General features: G+C 39.5%; 1 protein-coding gene across 1 annotated transcript in view; it reads right to left on the bottom strand.

Moving 5' to 3' along the window:
• Positions 1-4,055, bottom strand: part of gfra4b (GDNF family receptor alpha 4b) — a 46,370-nt gene extending 42,315 nt beyond the window's left edge. The window contains exon 1 of the mRNA XM_058076646.2: positions 3,695-4,055. Within this exon, the coding sequence (XP_057932629.2) occupies positions 3,695-3,737 (43 nt within the window). The 5' untranslated portion in view covers positions 3,738-4,055. The remainder of the gene's footprint in view (positions 1-3,694) is intronic.
• Between the last annotated feature and the right edge of the window lie 10,355 nt (positions 4,056-14,410).

The following is a 14,410-nucleotide window of genomic DNA, read 5'->3' as shown; positions in this document are numbered from 1 at the left end:
GAAACCGGAATACCCGGAGAAAACCCACGCATGCACAGAGAGAACATGGAAACTTCACACAGGGAGGGTGGAATCGAACCCTGGTCTCCTAGCTGTGAGGCATTTGAACATGCATCAGATTACAATTGAATGCATCACATAATCAGTTCCCAGTTCCACATGTCCAAAAGGAGTATCTGGTACTTTTACAATCAGTAACTGTTACATTTGTTCACTTCCTGCTTTCCATAATACAGTTTAAGGTTTTTTTTTTGTTTTTTTTTTTAATAATGTACCACGTACCGAAGTACTGGGTGATATGAGCATCCAATGCCATAATGGGTACCATAGTGCGTGTCAATATAGTGATATATATAGCACATCATGACTGGTTCAAGACTCTTCATCCTTGTATTTAGCAAACATCAACTGCTTGTATTGTTTCTTGAATTGGCTCATCGTTGTGCATTGTTTGATTTCCTTACTCAATCCATTCCATAGTTTGATTCCACATACTGAAATGCTATGGCTAGCATAACGTAGTCCTAGCATAGAAGTGTTTCAAATGTACTTCTTCCCTGAGATCATATTTCTCCTCTCTTGTAGAGAAGTATTGGATGACATTTTTAGCTCATTGCTTATTTTTAGCCTTATGCATTATTTTAGCTGTTTGAAGATGAACTATATCAGCAAGTTGAAGTATTTGTGATTTTAGAAATAAGGAGTTAGTATGTTCTCTGTAGGCGGCATTATGAATTATCCTTACTGACCTTTTTTGCAGTACATTTAGCGAGTGAAGATTGCTTTTATAGTTATTATCCCATATTTCCACACAATAAGTAAGATATGGTAGAACCACAGAGAACAATTGAGAACAAATTTTGCTTTGTCCAATATTGAAATATTTCTGGCCACCTTATGTTGTATATTTGTAATATGAGGTTTCCAGCTCATATTTTCATCTATTGTGATCCCCAGCAATCAATTAATAAATGTTTTTTATAGGAATTAATAGTAAAGTACGGATTACGGATGAGTGTGACCTAAATATACTAACTTTTCCTAGTCGAGAGACTGAATGTTTTGAACTCCTACTTCTGTGACAGATTCCAGGATGTAGTCCGCCTAGATCGTTTGTCATGCACTAATGGGAAGTTGTTGGAACTGACCCTGTGTTACAGTTGCAGCTTCTTGATGGGAACTGGTTGTGAAATATCTACTTCCTAAAATAATCCCAAAGTCCCCAAAATTGCACAAAACTCTGTATAATTTACAGCTTCAGTGTGGATTTGTCAACACGAGCGCCCGTGCACATTTATCATGCAGATAAGATCAAAGCCTGCATTGCCTGGACTACTTGCCGGGCATCCGTTCCATTTTTCATAAGAGCAGCGATAATGCAGTTTGAACTCTCTTGTCTCTCACGCTGGCATTCTACTGACCCTCCAGTCCATACACACATGAGGACCTCCAGCACGCCCACCTCCAGCAGGCCCACCTCCAGCAGGCCCACCTCCAGCAGGCCCAGGCAAACCACCAACAAGTCAACCAAACACGCAACACAATTTATGACCTTTTTTGTGGTTTTGTTTTTGATTCCTGCAAACTGCTTAACAGGTTCCCCATCAAGGAACATGTCACTCATTTCTCTCGAGCACTGACATATTTTCCTGACATGAATCAGCAGGCTCCCCTTAAAGGCATCTGGCTGCTGTGCGTGTTATCGTGTCAAACATATGAATCCAAAACTTTTCAGCGAGCCAATTGGAAGCATGTCTAAGGTGTACTTGAATTATTTGAACATGCATGAGGTTGACACCCTTGTCTGGTACCAGGGAGACAATGCACCGACAGCAGGTCTCTTAACACCCCCTCCAAAATCAATAGCGCACCTTCTTTCAATTACACAGAGAGCAGGTGTCACATTAATGTTGCCACTTTGGGACGTTTTACTGGAATAAACAGCTCAGCAGAACATGAATAGAAAAGAAATGCCTTATTTGTTTTGGTCATTGATGTGCATGATGGCACGTCGGTACATTTTCACCGTCCAAAACTAAGAAGAACTAAGAAGCCACGTTTATTTATCCTCATTTATCATCATGTGTGTTTGATATGTTAAATAATAACTGAATAGAAGATTACAAAAATGAAAAGATTAAAGGTACAGTAATGCATGCATGTGCTGTGAAATAGTAAAATAGTAAAACACATTTGAATATTACTCAATCACACCACGGCTGAAACTTTTTATGATTAAGGAAGAAAAAAAAAAACTCCAACCCTACAGGGCCCCATGTGGAAAAGTGATTGCCCCCCCCCCTCTTTTTTTAAACATAACTGAGATTAATTGAGCTCTATCTGTCTGGAAAATGTTATAAAGCCATTTTTTTTTACATTTTTTCAATTAAATTTTTATTTTATTTTTTATTTTTTATTTTTTTATATTTTTTTATTTTTTTTAATTATTTTTTATTTTTTTTATTTTTTTTTATTTTTTAGCTTTAAAGCTTTAAAAAAGCCATTTTTAAAGCATTAGGACTCCAGCAATCCCAGGAGTGTCCAGGCAACTCAATCAAGGAGTCACAAAAGACCCCACAACAACATCCATAGAACTGCAGGCCTCACAGAGTTCATGACTCCACCATAAGAAAGACACTGGGCAACAACGGCCTTCAAAGCAAACTTAATAAAACAAAGCATGAGGAACCATCTGGATTATGCCAGACCACAGCCTGATGATCAACAAGACCTTTAGGAAAATACAAGACAAAAGCTGAACTTTTTGGAAAGAGTGTGTCACATTACATGTGGCCTAAATGTAACACCACATTGCAGAAAAATAATATCACACCAGCAGTAAAATATGGTGGCGGTAGTGTGATGGTCTGGGCCTGTTTCGCTGCTTCAGGACCCGGAAAGCTTGCTGTGACAAACAGAATGATGAATCTACTCTCTACCAAAAAGTCCAAAAGGAGAATATCCGACCATCTGTTGGTGACCTCAAGTTGTGCAGCAGGACAATGATCCAAAACACACCAGAAAGTCAGAATCCTGACCTAAATCCTATCAAGATGCCGTGGTATGACCTTAAAAAGGTGCTTCATGATGGAAAACCATCCAATGTGGCTGAATGACAACAATTCTGCAAAGATGAGTGGACCAAAATTCCTCCTCAGTGCTTCACTGCAAGTTATCACAAACACTTGATTGCAGTTGTTGCTGCCAATGGTGGCCCAACAAGTTGTTAGATTTAGGGGGCAATCACTTTTTCACATATAGCCATGTCGGTTTGAATTTTTTTTCCTGCATTAATAACAAAAAGTTATGTCAATTTATGTTATGTTATGTAAATATAAGTTTTCAATTTCTTTGATGATTCATGATCTGTGACATTTAAGTGTGACAAAACGCAAAAGAAAATAAAAAAAAATCAGGAATGGGGCAATCACTTTTTTACGTATAAATATTTATATATTAGGGATGCTCCCATCAGGGTTTTATGCTGCCAATCAGCCATGAGTGACATCTACATGAACTCTACATTCTGGTATCGGTCAGGGGAACTGTTCGGCAATTCCAAGGGCCCCTGGCAAATAGGCAAATATAAAATAAATACATGTATATACGCTGTATACTAACTATATACTATATACTACATATATATATATATGCATTGCAGCCCGTCATTTTGGTGCATTAAATAAACACTTACCTGAAGTTGTGAGGTGGAACAGATAAACCCCCAGGAGGTCCATGTCTCTGCACCAGCTGACAATTTATTTTGTTCTTTGCTACAAACGAGCACCTCTGCTGTTCAATTACGCGGCAAGACGTTGGTATCCTGAAACACGCATTCTTCTTCTTCTTCTTGTTATTGTTAATATTGATGAGGGGAGACGAGGTGTAATCTCCCCAAAGCCGTCAGGTCGTCTTTTGGTGCTTTTTTATAGCTGATAGAATCCCATCAGGTGATCCCAGCTGCGCTCGCTCGCTCGCTTGCTGCGCAATTGGAGCCGTGCGTAATAATGAGCTTGAGTGAAAGTTCCACTGTGCGCTTTCTTGTCCATTCGGTGTGTCTGTGTTTGTGTGTCAGTGAGATACAGAGAGAGAGGGAGAGAGAGAGAGAGGGGAGGGGAGGGGAGAGGAGAGAGTGTGGGAGTAGGGGACGAGGGGACGATGAAGCCTCAGGGTGGCGGGATAAGTTTTGCTGAGGCTGAATTGCTGCCTGAATTTCAACATCTTTTCAAATAGTACACTGATTATTTCCATAGATACACCACACAATCTACTCATTTGCAATACACAAGCTGTATAAAATATGTTGCCTAATGTATATTTAACATTATGAGCTGTGCTGGCCTAAATATTAAACAGCCGTCATAATCAGCATTGTAAGTTGCATGCACAATAATAAACATCATCTTTAGAAATGCTGAATTTCCCATGTTTTTAGGTTCAGACAGGTGTACCTAATGTTGTGTCTTGATGAAAACATACAATGTCATTTTCATTATGGTAATGGTAATGGTTTTATTTCATTTGAACATGCATCAGATTACAATTGAATGCATCCCATAATCAGTTCCCAGTTCCACATGTCCAAAAGGAGTAGGAAGAAGCAAAGCTTATTAAATCCTACCCCTCCATCTGGTACTTTTACAATCACTAACTGTTACATTTGTTCACTTCCTGCTTTCCATAATACAGTTGAGGGTTTTCTTTTTTTTTAATAATGCACCTCGTACCGAAGTACAAGGTGATATGAGCATCCAATGACATAATAAGTACCACCTACTACTGCACTGAAAAGAGAAGCTCTCCAATTTCGTTGTACATCTTGTATAATGACAATAAAGGCCATTCCATTATTGGCGTCATGGTGTGGAATGAAAGCAACAAGGTGCATCCCAATAAATCGGGATATATAAAAAGTGAAAAAGTGATATTCTATTGATTCACTGCACATCAGTTAACTATCTGAAGAATGTATTTCTTAATCATTTTTATTGTACTGCTAATGAAACCCCCCCAAAAACGATCTAATTGTCAAAAATGTATTCAGCGTTGTAACTTACTAGCTTGCGCTTAAGTTAGCAGTCAGAAAATGAACAGCACAAACTTTCCTGAGGCTGAGATTTCTCTCATGAAATCAAGTAACTTTTACAAAATATTCCAATTTAGTGATCTGCACCTCTAAATACTGTAATAACTACACAGTTTATAGTACAAAAAATAATACAATTCGAAGTTAAACCCAAATGTTGGAAAATATTCTTCAAAATTTAATAGGAAGCATGGAGGGAAAAAGTGTGATGATAACCATAGAACAAGAAATCATAGCATAATAAATACCTATGGACAATTTGGAGTGGCTAATTAACCTAGCATGTTTTTGGAATGTGGGAGGAAACCGGAGTACCCGGAGAAAACCCACGCATGCACGGGGAGAACACGCAAACTCCACACAGAGATGGCCGAGGGTGGAATCGAACCCTGGTCTCCTAGCTGTGAGGTCTGCGCGCTATCCACTCGATCGCCGTGCTGCCCAGAAGTTAAACTTGAGCAAGATTTTTTTTTAAAAACATGGCTGCCATCAAGCAAAATGCCCTTGCAAGGGCATAGGCAGGACTAATTGTCCATTAGTCACTGACCATTTGCCTAACCATTATAAAACATGGGGATATTATTTGTCAAAAATATGCATATTGAAGAAAATAATTACATATTTTTTGCCTAAATTACCAGTAAGCGTTTTCAAGGATTAAAAAATGGTGTAACCATGATACGTAATATAATATAATGTTGGTGAGACACACAGATTTGTTTGACACACAAGACTTGATCACCACAATGACATGCTTTTATTGCAGGTTTGAATGATCTCACAATAATCTCGAAACATAAACTAAACATCCATATCTAGTAAAGTCAGCTGGGATAGGCTGGCCGTGACCTTAGTGGGAACTAGTGGCATAGAAAATAAATGGGTCAGCATTGGGTAATACAAGCGTGACGGTGACTAAAACTATTCCACTATAAGGAATCCTACTTTGAGTAAGTTGGTCTGGAAACAATTAGCCGTGATAAACAATGTATGCTAGTGTGTCGTTTCCAAAGTATGTCAACGTATTTAAACCACTGCGCCTTACAATACAATGCTCGGTATTTCTCAGTCCAATTGACTTATCAGATCAGCTTATAAATATAATTATAACCTGCTGGGTTTCAGAAGAAAAGCACTCTTTGGTCTACTGTCAGCTCAAGGTCTTCACGACCATAAAGTGTGTTGAAGAGGATAAGCGGCATAGCAAAAGGATGGATGGAAGTATGTTCGAGTAGCATAGAGAGAAGAGCTCATAAGCAAACACAAGGTGAGGCGTATTTGGAGGTTTAGCATCTTTTTTTTGGAGCTTGGCCGTGTGGTGGATGAGTCAAGGTCTTATGCGAAATCGGAGAGAAAACGAAACACACAAAAAGTACGTATACGAGATCTTGTGGTTCCCAGAAGAGGCAGATTCGGGGCACTCAAGGAGAAACCTATTTCAACAAAGGTTTTTCCCCATACAGCTTTGAGGCCTCGAAGTCCAAATTCATGCTGACAGCGCACCTCTAATTGGTTCTACAATAATATGCGAGCAGTCAGGCCGTTGTCTCTCGTGGACTCGCTCTCGGGTCGTGTAGGTGCAGGATGTAGTCACATTTAGGGTTTCTTTAAAAATACCAAAACAGACTTTCCTGGGCGCAAGTTTTGTCCAGTGTAGGCAGTCGGTAGAATGAAAGTTGAGGGCTAAAAGCCTGGACTATGAAAAATATAGCTTCTTTGGAAAAATAACAGCCAGTCTCAAAATATTGCCTCGACCGCTGTGCTGCCGGTATTTAAGTTATTAAGCAATTAAAAGGCTGCACGACTGACAAGTGGTTAGCACGCAAGCCTCACAGCTAGGAGACCAGGGTTCAATTCCACCCTCGGCCATCTCTGTGGGTTTTCTCCGGGTACTCCGGTTTCCTCCCACATTCCAAAAACATGCTAGGTTAATTAGCCACTCCAAATTGTCCATAGGTATGAATGTGAGTGTGAATGGTTGTTTGTCTATATGTGCCCTGTGATTGGCTGGCCACCAGTCCAGGGTGTACCCCGCCTCTCGCCCCAAGACAGCTGGGATAGGCTCCAGCACCCCTGCCACCCTCGTGAGGATAAGCGGTAGAAAAAAAATGAATGAGTTCCTACTCGGCTCGCTTGGCTTCTATGTCCACTTTTCCACTAGCAAAGGCTGGCAGGTATTTCGATACTCAGTCAGTTGGGGCTTCCAGGGGTCACTGATAGTCATTTGCTATCTTTTAGGCTACATATGACAAAAAAAGTAAACATAAGCTTACCCTGTTGTCCTTTGGATCTATTAAATGTGATGTCATTTTCTGGAAATCGAACATCCCAAACTGAGCTGAGATGGTACGGTGTTGTGGAAAGTAGTATTGGTTTCTTGTTGTATGGATAAAACCTTGATCGTTTCTACTTTTGTTGGCCGAGAGGCAGATCCTTTGTCACGAGCGACCACCAGGGCAGCGCAGCTCAACTTTCAGAGCTGTTCACTGTTTTGAAACCTCATTGATTCTTTTGAAGAATTTTGGCACCATCTGTTAATTTTATGGTTCAGAAGCCCTTTTTCATTGGACGAGCCCGGATGTGCATTTCGGAGTTTGTTGACCGCCCCCCTTTAGTGCATCCCTGCCACACAGGCAACTGCAAATGGAGTTTCCAGATGATCCATGCAAACAAAGCTGGCGAGGAGCAGATAACAAAGGGTCACTATGTTGCAGCAGCCAGACTCAGACTGTGGGCTTTACTGCATGTGTGTGGATGAGCCAACTGTGTGGCAAAGACCCTCTGGTGTTATCTTTGCTGACATTCATGCCTTTTCTTCCACAGGCTGGCTGCATTGATTCCATCTCCTTCGTACGTTTTAAATTCTCGTGTTCATCGAGGACACTTTTTGCTTAGTCAGCCTGCAAACGTTAATGTCTTTGCACCTCGGCGATAACACAAGTCTACCTAACAAGCTTGCCATGACAATATCTGCAACAACGCATTAGCATCTCTGCAGGGATGCTGTTAAGTTCAAATGTGAGCAGAATGGCTCTGCGAATGTTTTATGAGCCTTTACAGAGCCACGCCACTCAATGGGGATCTTTGGGCTAAAAATATATTACACATCACCTGCAAGGAGCAGCATTTGCAGTTTACATCGACATTAGATTAAAATAAGAAGTGACTGTCGAATGTTTATTTCCAAAAGTGGAATAAAGGTGCGTTCGGTTAAAAGGAACCGGTGTGTTTCCTCATCTGAATCCTGATGCTCAAGAACAAGTTTGAATGGCGACTGTTTGACAGAACCAGTCTTAAAATGACAACATAAAGCATGCACTCTCTTTCTCCCGTCAATGGTGCTCCTTAAAAGTACATTTAAGAAGATTTTAGTAAGGATGGTGAATGCAGCAGAATTATAAAAATAAAAATATGTATTCAACCCAGCAGACAGAATTTTGGTTCGGAATATTTGATGTATGTGACATACAGTGGCAGGCAAAATGATCTGACACATTTGTAGGTTAAATAAAAGTAAAATAAAGTAAAGAAACAAAAAAGTGTTTTTATTTTCAAAAAGTATTGCCGGTTTTTTTCCATATACAGTAAAGTCTCGTTATATCGATATCGGTTAAAACAAATTACTGCTTATTACGATACTATTTTTCTAGTCTTTTATGATATAATTAGTTCCGTTAGTACGATACCCGGTTATTATGATAATCCGGTTACTACGATGCCCTTTTCATCACACAGAAGACACAAGCGTACAAATACATGTATTTAATTGTGTTGTATTCAGATATCTTTTTATCGCTTGCAATAATCACTGTTTTTCATATGTACATGCTGGCGTTCGTTGGTTCTTCTGTTGCAGGCATGTGTTTGGCCAGCTATGTGGGGCGGGTTGAGCATGACCTGTGAACCAGGAAGTGCGGGAATCGGTGTGTGTGCTGCGCTCTGGTGGTGGAAGTGTGAAAAATAAAGTTGACTGGAAGCAGCCGTTCGCCGTGTTCTTTTTTGGTATTGAAATCCTTAAGTAAAGATTGATTTAAGCTGCTCGACATTGTTCTATACTATAGAACAATGTCGAGTGCATTATTGACCACTTTTAATGCAGTTCGGCGCAGGATCGGTTATATCGACAGTCCGGTTATATTGATATTTTTTCCGACTCCCGACAATATCGATATAACGAGACTTTACTGTAATGCCATTTTGCTTTGTTTCTTTATAATGCCATTGTTTTTTGTTTCTTTTTCATTTGCTGCCATGAATTGGACTGGTGATTATTATTATTATTATTTTTCTTCTTCTTTATTTCGAACATCATCCAAAGCACAACAAACCAAACATAAATCAACACAATAAAAATACCTATGTACATATAAACATACACATGTTCGAAAGGGAATGGGCTCTTTCCCCCGTCAATGGTGTTCCTTAAAAGTACATTTGAGAAGATTTTAGTAAGGATGGTGAATGCAGTAGAACTATGAAAATAAAACTATGTATTCAACCCAGCAATTTTGGTTCGGAATATTTGATGTATGTGACATACAGGGGCAGGCAAAATGATCTGATACATTTGTAGGTTAAATAAAAGTAAAATAAAGTAAAGAAACAAAAAAGTGTTTTTATTTTTGAAAAGTATTGCCATTTTTTCATATAATGCCATTTTGCTTTCTTTATAATGCCATTGTTTTTTGTTTCTTTTTCATTTTCTGCCATGAATTGGACTGGTGATTATCGCGCTTTTATTGTGGAAACGTTTATCAAAACAAACAAATGTGTAACTGCAACACAACAAGCGTTCCGTTTGCACTTCAATCTTGATAGACATGACCCCTCACCAGCTCCAAACTCCATCTCGTTATGGGTTACCAACTTCAGAGCTACTGGATTTGCATTGAAACCAAAATCAACCGACCGACCTCGCACCTCAAAACTTTATTTGCCTTTTATTGAAGCTACAAATATCAGATCATTTTGCCTGACCCTGTATTATGTCACAAAGTCTGCCCAATCAAGTCCTTACCTGGCGCGTATGTTCTACAGTGTACAGACTTTGCTGTACGGATACTAGTATCATTTTTGGTCTGGATCAGAGTCTCATTACACAGCCTCAGGTTGGCCTGCTCGTCCCTCAAATTAAAAATGCAGGCTCAATCTGAGCTTGGGTTGTGGCAGGGATCAGTGTCCTGAGCCACAGCTAATGCACTGATGATGGCTGCCGGATCCCGGGCATCTTTTTATGGATAGAAGCAGAAAGCTCCCAGTTTGGGCTCCAGGCAAACATCCATTGATTTCCTATTTCGTGCAGCTGCTGCTGCTCTATGGACGCAACATTAAGGAGAGATTCGTTATTGCAGACGTCGTCATCGATCTGTCAAGGCGTCAGCTTAAAGGGGGAGTCGACAGGCTTATTCTTTCGGTGCTTTTAACACCCCTACTTGTATGTACAGTACGATCCTATGGGAAGACATCATTTGAGTGCAATGCTGTTGTGTAACGGAGAATAGTGGACTCAATTTGGTGCCCTCAGAGATGGCATCAGAGGCAGGATGTCGTCTGTGTGTAAGGGAATTCATTCATTAATGCTGGGACAGGGTGGAAGGTTTAATGCCAGACATTCACTTCTCCCGCCATGTTGCCAGCTGACATGGCACGCATGTAATTAACTAATTACGAGATGCCCCATTGCTGTGTGAAAGTGTACACATTTATTTTGCCGGGTCTTCCATTTACGCCAATTATACAGGTAAAGGTTTTCCAACAAATGTTTTAGTCAAGGTGGACGTTTGCAGGGCGTATAAGCACATACTTATTAAAAAAAATCAAAACATAGTTAGTTGTCTTTGCGAGGACATAATTATATGGTATAGTACAGTACATAAAATGTACACATTAAAGCATCAACATGAAATAACTTAATCTCTTACTCGCTTAAAAGTAGTCAAATTTGGGGGGAAAGTTTGCTTGTGAAAGAAAGTGATGATAACCATAGAACCAGAAAATTATGGCATGTTCTATTTTTTCACTTGACCATACCACAATTTTGTTTACGCAAAGATCTAAAATGTACACAAAAGGTATATATTCATATATATACATATCTCAGATATGGCTCCATAATATATAATATCTGTCTAAATCTGTGTTAGTGAGCATTCATCGTCCATGATTAATAATCTTTCCACCTCACAAGAGGTGCTGATGAGACAGGATGGTTATTATACAGGTGTGCCGTAGGTTGGACACAATAAAAGGCCACACCAGAATGTGCAGTTTAACCGTATTGGGGTGGACCTTTATTGGTTTGGTGATTAAAGTTAGAGTGATGGCTGCACGGCGGACGAGTGGTTAGGCCTCACAAGCTAGGAGACCCGAGTTCAATTCCACCAGCGGCCATCTCTGTGGAGTTTGCATGTTCTCCCCGTGCATGCGTGGGTTTTCTCCGGGTACTCCAAAAACATGCTAGGTTAATTAGCCACTCCAGATTGTCCATAGGTATGAATGTGAGTGTGAATGGTTGTTTGTCTACATGTGCCCTGGGATTGGCTGGCCACCAGTCCAGGGTGTACCCCGCCTCTGGGATAGGCTCCAGCACCCTCCGCACTCCTGTGAGGATAAGCGGTAAAAAAATGAATGAATGAGTTGGAGTGATTAATCAACAAGATCAGATTACATAAAAATAAATGATTTGAGTAAAGGAAATATGTATCATCTTTACAATTTGAGCAACATTGGCTGAAAAAGAAGGCTGCCATTATCTTCCAGTATTGTTCCAACTCAATTACCACGAGGTTTCATCATAATAGGAGCATTGTCTCCAAAGCCAAGGCCTTCCTTTTTCCTTTTGATGCTGCATTGCAAGAATGCCTCAGTCATGGAGCGAAGCCTTTTCACTGAGTGCTGAAAGACAACTCGCACCGGTTTGACCTTTGGCCTCAGCTGCTTGGCCGAATATGATTAAAAAATCTATTCCGTTCTTGCTCAGATGCAAGTGGAATGATCCATGGAAGATTTCCAAGAGTTCTACGTGCAGCTCATCTTATATGGTCTTGCCTTTTATTTAAAACGTCTTTATTTTCTCAGCAAAACTACAAATAAAAAAAGACCATCTTGTTTCTGTCAGGGGTGATTATTTATTTTTAGATCATGATATTATCATAATCTTGACAGCCAAGCTGTAATGTTACTCATTCTGCTTAATTTCTCTTTGTGTCGTGCCAAAACAATGACAGGATGCTTTTTAGTGGTTGCTGTCAGAAGCCGACAGATGCCCTCCAGGGAATATTTGGACTGTGAACTCATTCTGCGGTTCAGATACTGTTGCCGTGCAATTTCTCTGATCAGTATAAGTCTGTGATATATATAGATAGAAAGAAAAATAATAGAGATGTCCAATATTGTCTTTTTTGTCCAAAACCAATACGCCGATATTGTCCAACTCTTAAGTTCCAATACCGATACCGTTACATATGAATATGTGTAACATGACATATCTCCTGCGGTGGAATAAACACATACCGTATGTGTTGATAAGGCAGAAGGCTGTAAACAACATTGTCAACAGAGTACTGTGCAGCAGCAGTTGGCGGAGCCAGAATTACTGACATAGCACCCCTATGTCAGTGCATTATTAAAAAATAAAAATGTAAAAAAAAACACATTTTTAATCCTAAACTGTATCATGGAAAGCAGGAAGTGAACAAATGTAACAGTTACTGATAAAAGTACCAGATGGAGGGGTAGGATTTAATAAGCTTTGCTTCTTCCTACTCCTTTTGGACATGTGGAACTGGGAACTGATTATGTGATGCATTCAATTGTAATCTGATGCATGTTCAAATGAAATAAAACCATTACCATTACTATTACCATTACCATTACCATAACCTGTACAGAGAAAGGAGATAAAAACGAGTGTTGAATGGGAGTTGCCGCTATGCCGCTTGTCCTCACCAGGGTCGCGGGTATGCTGGAGCCTATCCTAGCTGTCTTCTTAGCAAGAGGCAGGGTACACCCTACTGTTCGCCAGCCAATCGCAGAGCACATAGCGGTAGCTTTTTATCCCGTTCTAACTACCTCCTGATGCCATACCTTTCCCATTTGTTGATTAGGATGTTATGATTAATTTTCCAACTATTTCCCAGTGACGTTAGCTCCTTCTCACAGTCCCACTCCATAAACACTTACGACATTCCGCCCCAAATACGATCATTTAAGTTAGCTGATTAAAGTAACCAAAATATGTAGCGCTTATTTCCTTCTATGATGGAAAGAGAGCTGCTGTGTTTAGTCTAACACGCGTGAAAGTCTGTGTTTTGGTTATCAAATGGAGACGTACTCCGACTGTGCCAGACTTCATGATAAATATTTTCACAGATGGTGACTCAGTTACTTGCAACCCTTACGGATGGTGCATGGCATCCATACCGCTGTCTGCATAGTATAATAAGTATAGTATAGTACACAGTATACGCTCGTATTACTCTTTAGCTCTGTGACCTGATTTGGACCATACCACTCCAGATGTAAGTACAGATTGAATACATTTTACAATTGACTAAAGGATAGGAATTTGAAATGGGAAAAAGTTCAGTGATTGCCAGAATAGTGTCAGAGAAAGAAACATCACGAGTATGGAAATTACTATGCAAATTACAACAGTTTACAAGAAAAAAGGTGAGACGGTGCAAAGAAAAACTATGGTAATGTGGCAAAAATAATGCAGTTTTAGAAAGAAAAAAAAAATCTGCGACTTTGCTAAACTAAAGTAGCAAATAGGGAGATTATGCTATTTTGCCAGAAATGTTATTTTTCTTTATTATTATTTAATATTTAATATTTACTTTAATATTATTTTATTTTATAAAAAATATTTTTTTATTTTGCCCTCAAAAATAAAAATGTAAAAATCTGTACAATTGTGCATATGAAATCAGACATTATGAAAACATGTGAAAAACTGAATTTGCACAGCTAAAAAATACACACTGTAACTTATACATCATTCCGTTACATTATTTTGTTGTGTAAATTATTTTTATTATAATTATAGCATTATAATTATAGGAGAAAATGTGGCAATGTCCATCCATTTCTATGCCGCTTCTCCTCACTAGACTCACAGGTATGCTGGAGCCTATCCCAGCTGTCTTCAGGCGAGAGGCGGGGTACACCCTGGACTGGTGGCCAGCCAATCACAGGGCACATACTATATCCAATCCAGTTCGTTTTATTTATATAGCACAATTAAACAACAAACACAAGGTTTCCAAAGTTCTGCAAAAAAAGATTAAAAATACAAAGCACAATAAAAATGAAGTCAGTAGGGTA

Source organism: Doryrhamphus excisus, linkage group LG23, assembly GCF_037039965.1.
Source record: "Doryrhamphus excisus strain RoL-2023G ecotype Guam linkage group LG23, RoL_Dexc_Guam_v1.1, whole genome shotgun sequence".
NCBI lineage: Eukaryota > Metazoa > Chordata > Actinopteri > Syngnathiformes > Syngnathidae > Doryrhamphus > Doryrhamphus excisus.
This window is presented reverse-complemented; position numbering and strand designations above follow the sequence as displayed.